The following is a 6,843-nucleotide window of genomic DNA, read 5'->3' as shown; positions in this document are numbered from 1 at the left end:
ATGGGTGGATGTGAGCATTCAGAGAGACCAGAAAAGACAAAGAGATATAGTTAGCTTTCTAAACAATACAAAACACAACTTTGAAGAGTTATACACACACACACACAAAATTACCTCCATATTATCGACTTGTCTCACCAATTCCTTATGCCTCTCAGAACCAGCACTTTTAATCATATTCTTGAAATTCTGAAAATATAAAGTGAAGGAACTGAGACTGAAATTATGTCCCAGGACTGGAAAGAGGGTCTGAGTAGGTAAAAGAAACTTTACATGTGTTGATCACCCCTGGCAGGGGCTTAGGCAACACCTAAACTCTTGTTAAACTGTACTTTTGAGGAATTAAACAATGAATGATTCTGGCCCTGACCTCCCTGGAGTGATTGTCATCCAAACAGAGAAAATTCATTGAACTTTTTTCTGTCATGTAAGCACTAAATCAGTCAAGAATAATATGCCCCTCATGACAGGCTCAGCTTTGGGCAGCTTCAACTTGCTGGACTGTATTTACTAGGGGTGTGCAAAACAGGCCATATTAGATTTGGATTTGGATTCAGCCTGAATCAGGGACAGAGTCAATTCGTTGATTTGGATCACTGTCCCCGATTTGATTCGGCCGAATCCAAATCTGAAGATTCAATGCCGATTTGGAGAATCAGCAATTCAGCCATTGATGCAGCTTTAAATGTTTTTTCTACATACCTCGAGGTCCCAGGCACAGCTCATGAATGCTGCAATGGTGGGACAGATGGAGCGTCACACAGGAGCATGGGGGGCCTCCATGTTCTCAGCAGCAAACTTAGAAGTGGACTGGAAGTACTTCTGGTCCACTTCTGGGTCTGTCAGGGAGCACGCTGGGGGCTGCCCCCGTGCCCCTCCCAGTTCAGTGATCAGCTGTGAGGGGACCCCGGGTGCCCCCCCCCGACCCAGGAGGCACCAGTTGCCCAGCTGGGGAGGCGCAGGGTGGGCGGCCGGCCGTGTGCTCCCCATTAGACTCAGAGGTGGACTGGAAGTGCTTCTGGTCTACTTCTGGGTCTGCTGCTAAGCAAGCTGGGGAGCCCCCCATGCTCTTGTGGGACACTCCATCCATCCCAGCATCACAGTGTTGACGAGCCACCTGCTACCTCGAGGTATGTAGAAAAAACATGTATAGGTGTGTCTATGACCAAATCTTCGAATAAATTCGAAGGGTTCCAATTTGATTCGGAGAGACTAAAGGGTTTCCTGATTCGATTCGGATCCAGAGATTCAGCCACTGAATCAGGCTGAATCTCTGCTGAATCAAATCAGGGACCAAAGCTTCTCGCAGCCCTACTATTTACACTCTCCTTCATAAATGTTTTAGGTGGGCTCATTTTCCACTTGTATCTGCAGTTTGGGAAACAAAAGCCCTTTTAGGGGGTTCTAGACTTTTGAAAATTTTTAAACTCCTTGCATCCAGCAAGTTTTTAGATGAATGGGTCTGGACATATGAGTGGCTGGTTCAAACACAGGCCAAATTACTATCTCCCTAGAAGGCTTTTCCCTTCTAATGGTGTTCTAATTAGAAAAGAGTTGGTGGCCTCAATTTAGTCTCTGCTGGCCTGGTGTTTACAAAACCACCAGCCCCAACACAATTGATACTGAGTAGTAGTGGTCACCAAATGCCAGGAAAAATATATTTTCAAGTATATCATTTAATGGAAATAGTAAGATTTAGCCAATGCTTTTTAATCTGCTCTATGAAGTAGCCTTCTCTTTCAATTGAGGGGCAAATGACTGAAAGTCAGGTCCAAGGCTCACTGAAATCAAGGAGAATCTTTTTTTAAATCATGTCCTCATAGAACACAGAGATTAATTTTTCCTCTCATCTGTAGGTATGGTCCATCCAAGAGGAAGCTAATTACGCTGACAAGCTAGTAAGGGGAGGCTTACATTACTAAAGCAATGTTGCAATTGTAGTATTCTCTAGGAATGACATTGATTTCAAATGAATCATCACTTCATCCTAAACCTATCCAATCTGGCACTTTTGAACAATTTAACTCAGGTTGCTTATTTAGAAAAAAAACATTTGTGTCAAGACATCACTTTAGAAAACTTAATCGAAGGGAAAAAATAAAGGCATTGAAATTACAGATTACTTGAGTTTAGCTATTCGAAGGACTTTTCTATGAACTATACTCACTTGGTGATTTAAGATATATTTGAGAAACAGAGACCAATCATACATCCCAAGGCACTGTAACAGTATCATAAGTTTTAATGGATTCACTATGAGATCTTCCATATTTAGAAACTCATATTCAAAGAGCCTCTTGCAACGCAGGAATGTCAGCTCACGATGTTTCTCTTGGGTTATATCTTCTCCATGGTGATGAGCAAAGAGTGGATCATTTTCCAAAGCAGAGAAGATTCCATTCTTGATAGGGGAGAAAGATGAGAATAGACAAACTTAAAACCAGAGGGGTGAAATAATTAAGGAATCATGCTCATTTTCCTCTGTGGCTCAGTTAGGCTTCCTGTCACAGTAGTTTGTTCACCAAGGTTACTATCATAATAAAATCTAAAAAAGCCAAAAGGCAGAATTTAAAAATCGAAATGTACAATAAACAAATGTATCAAAATGCGTTATCACATAGAAAATATGAATGCGCTTTATGAGAGCTTCTGACTCATGAGGAGCTAAGTATACTGCTGCATCACTTTGAAAGATCCACCTGGCAACTTCTCAAAATTAAATCCCCACTGCACTGGATGACTCAACCTATCCTAGGAACACTGTTAAGTCTCCATTTCATTACCTTGTTGTTTTTTATAGTTGCTTTATTATTTTATATCTAAACTCATGGCAAGAGTCTAAATATAATTTCTTAGTTCTAGTCCTCATTTGGCCATCAATGTAGAGATTTAAGGGTAACCTTTAGTCAAAAGTGGATTCTTTAGCAGCTAGTAGTGGCTGAGTAATGCCACTCTTCTTCCAAGAAAAGCAGACACCTATTCTATCTTGCCCAACTACCATCTAAAGCCATCAGGGCTTAATCTTAGGTGACTGATGGTCTTACATGGAATGATTCTTCCCTAGTTGACTTATCATCCATGGAAGATTTTTAAAGAGGCTTTGTGGCCTGCAGCTATCTGAGATTACTTACAATAAAGTTTTATTTGTGAAATCTAGGAGAAATAGTGCCTTGGACTAAAGAGATGTCTTTCGCTAATCTCAATGGAAAGGGTCTCTGGTAGTGAGATGGTTCTTCCTATACTTCTCTGGCAATCAGCAACTATATTATGTTGTCAAATGAACAGTGGTGCTTGCCTGTACAGCTCTGCAGCTATTTAGCATACAGAAAGTTTGGGCATATATCTGTATGGAGCAAAGCAGCACTGTGTAGAGCAGTGGTTCTCAGTGTGTTACACTCAAGAAGTCCTTCACTAGAGTTGAGACACCCCTCCGAAAATGCCAGCTCTTAACTTCTACTATTTTCTTGACTGGGGGAAAAAAAGCAATTCTGCTGCCACAAAGAACTCAGAAAGAGCAGAACATGTCAGAATATTTTGGCACTACAGAGCCCTACTTGAAATCTCTGGGTTTATGATGTGAATCATGTGTAGGCTTCGTCATACCTAACAATGCTGTTAATGCTGTGTGGCAGCCCATGATACCCTTAAAAAGATCCTACAGCACCCTGATTGAGAATCACTGGTGTAGAAGAGCATTGAGCTAGTGTTGTGCATGCCAGCCCAGAAGCAGCGTAGCTCTATGAGGATAGTGTTGCTCCCCAGTTAATTAAGTAACTTTGCTCAGAAACAGGGCTTACCCACTGGGGTGCTGTGCTGAGGTAACACAAACATGCTGTTTTTAGTACTGAAGCTAACAGTTTCTGCCTGGCACTATACCCAACTGTATAAACATACCCTTTGTTTCTTTAGTATTTAACTAGCTAAGCCAGATGCACATCAAGGTACTTATCATTTCTGTGATCTACCTTCTAAAATGTGTATGTCTGAGAGACCCAGAGATACTTGTATCTGAGTATAGTCTTATGCAGGTACAAGAGCCTTCTCAATTTGCAGGACTGGAATCCTGGAAGTTAGTCTTTACTCGTCTTCCTACTATCCACCATTAGCAGGGAGACCAAACTCTTTATATTGGAGTAGTTCAGCTAAAGAAGTTTTGTTCACTATTAATTGGCCACGAAACAGTTCCCAACATCTGCCCAATCTTAGTTCAATGGACACTTTTCTTTCCAAAAGGTAACCTCACAGATGTTTAGAAAGAAGCAAATCTTTGCCAGTGTTTGCAAAGCTTACCTTATATTGGAGGAGTTCTTTTCCCTCTAAAAACACTGCCATCTCTTTCCAGTTGAAGGAAGCTTTCTTGCGGTACACACAAAGTGGTCCCTTAGCGAAATCTGGCAGCAAAATTTCCCCAGAGATTTGGGTACCACTAGCTTCCTTCAGGTCAGTGGTGGTTGCCATCTTCAAGCTAAGCACTTCTGCAGGGCAACAAGACAAATCTCCAATGAACTAAAATACTGCAGAGGCTTAATTTCTCACATATATTTCTAGTGGAGGATTAAAAAAAGAAGGAATTTATAGGGTTCTTAATTAAATCCATACAGAGCTGTTCAAAAGGCATGGAGACAGGCAAGGCAGATGCACCTGTTCAAACTGGTCTTACCTTTTTGTAATGTAATGAGTTTGGTACAAGTGAAACAACTGTCTTTGTGCCAATGCTTATGGTTTGTTCATCTTCTGTTATTAAAATGTGAGCAGAACATTTTCAAATAAGAAACATGCCTCCACTTCTATGTAATATTTCACATGACTAAAAGGGAGATTTAGATTTTAGAAGTCCAATAAAAAGTGCCATGTTTAAACAATATGTGAATAATTAATTGGCCTCACTTCCAAATGAAACTATGAAAATATCAATGGATTCATAAATACAAAAAGGCTTAAAATGAAGGAGGACATTATGTTTCCTCCCACTTAATGTTGAAATAACCTATATGCAAACAACATTTTTAGTTACTCACCCTTTACTCTTCCAAGTGATCAGTGGCACTGCAAATGCAAGAGTCATGCATAAACCAAAGGAAGAGAGAAGCAGTTTGGGGCACAGGCAGGAGCTCTAGCCTTATCTTCCACTAAAGTCATCTAGCCTCAAGTTGTTAGGGCACCCACACACCTCTGCATATTGCACATAGTTCATTACTATCTGCTTGTATGGCAGTGTGAGGGGGTGTGGGTGCATGTGTATGGGTGTGCATATGGGACTCACCCTACGAACCCACACCTACACACTCTGCCCCTCTCTACACACACCCCACCCTGGGGTACTGGCACGGCCCCATGATCCTGTGGTCCGGCGATGCAGCTGGGGGCCACATGGTGATGGAGCAGTGAAAGGACAGGAAGGCAAGAGAATGGCTGGGGGTGTTGTGGGGCTGGGCTCCTCACTTCTGCCAGCTCCCCTTCAGTCCTATTGCCCCTGGCTCCTGTCATCTTTGACAGGCAGCCAGGACCAAATGAATATTAAATATACTAAATTTTTAGGGGTCCCCACAGGCCAGATAGAATGGCCTGGCATGCTAAATCCAGCCCACAGGCCATATTTCACCCACCCCTGTAGTACAGGATCAGGCCTCTTCCACCCACCAGACATGGCAGATTTTCCCTTGCATTTTAATCAGGCCCATCTCTCAGACACACACACAAAACCCCTCTCACGTAAGTGAGACTAGCTGCTTTGGCTTTGGATAGAAGCTGAAATTATTTTTCTAAGATCATTGTTGATCCAGCAAATTGTGGGTTCAATTTTCACTAAATATCTATAGATATAAGTTGTTACTCTGGCTGTCTGAACCTGGGTCCAGATAACTGAATACAACAAAATGGAGTGATGACTTAGTTAAAGTTAAGAATACATTACTATTCAGAATCCTGCTTTTCCTTTTGCTCATAACTCTTTGCAGAAACCCCTCTTTGGGGCTGAAACTTCACATGTATTATTGAAGTTATGTTATTATGTTATTATGTTTATTTTGAAGAAAATGATAAAATTTCCCCTTTTCGTTACCAATCTATCAGCTCTCTGGTTCTATGTATATATAAAAGCATTTCCCAGCCGGAAAATAAACCTTTTCCCATACAAAAATTACTGTTTTATCATTTGTAATATATCTAGTAAATTATACTACATTATACTAATGCATCTAGAACATTTGGCTCAATAAAGAGGGTTTGTTACTAAGTCTGGTAGGCTAATATAGGTGTTAATGTTATTTTAACTAAGGTAACATACCCAGATGTGGAGGTAATGGACGCTGTTACAAATTCCTAAATAAATAAATATAAATACCTCTCCGTAGCTTACAGTTGTTTGATGAATCCTTTTCGCTCGCTACATAAATAAACTACAAATGGCAGTTGTATATATTGGCTAATGAATACACATTAGCATTTTGTTTGCAAACATGGACTTTGAGTATATGAGAAGTGTTTTGGACTATGAACAAAAGCGTTGAGTACAGACAGTGTCAAAAGTCCAGGGTCTGGATTTGAAACTCCACTTAAAGGTATACCGTTTGATTAATTCATTTGAAAATCATTTCTTTTAGAAGTAATATTTCCTTTATGGTGCTTATAACACAACCAGCATTGGAAGTCAGGTTGGGGGGAGGGGGGGAGGGGAACTTGGGGAGGCTATAGGCAACCAAAAATTAATTTTAACTCTCCCCATAACCACCCCTCCCAGCACTGCCCCTCCCCCTGGACCGCCACCACCTGCCCTGTGCAGCTGAGCCCACCCTGCTGTTGCCCACAGTGCAACCCACCCCACCCCACCAATTTTCTGTCTAG

The 6,843-nt window shown here is 41.3% G+C and overlaps 1 protein-coding gene across 1 annotated transcript in view; it reads right to left on the bottom strand.

The window, feature by feature from the left end:
• The window catches only part of LOC102379811 (peroxisomal acyl-coenzyme A oxidase 3-like), a 60,899-nt gene extending 54,421 nt beyond the window's left edge, over positions 1 to 6,478 (bottom strand). Inside the window, 5 exon segments of the mRNA XM_025195103.1 lie at positions 115 to 189; positions 2,168 to 2,401; positions 4,291 to 4,475; positions 5,019 to 5,046; positions 6,344 to 6,478. Coding sequence (XP_025050888.1) covers positions 115 to 189; positions 2,168 to 2,401; positions 4,291 to 4,458 — 477 coding nt within the window. The 5' untranslated portion in view covers positions 4,459 to 4,475; positions 5,019 to 5,046; positions 6,344 to 6,478.
• Between the last annotated feature and the right edge of the window lie 365 nt (positions 6,479 to 6,843).

This window comes from Alligator sinensis, unplaced genomic scaffold (assembly GCF_000455745.1).
Source record: "Alligator sinensis unplaced genomic scaffold, ASM45574v1 scaffold421_1, whole genome shotgun sequence".
Classification (NCBI taxonomy): Eukaryota; Metazoa; Chordata; order Crocodylia; family Alligatoridae; genus Alligator; species Alligator sinensis.
The sequence above is the reverse complement of the archived record's forward strand: the minus strand, read 5'-3'. Positions and strand labels throughout refer to the sequence as shown.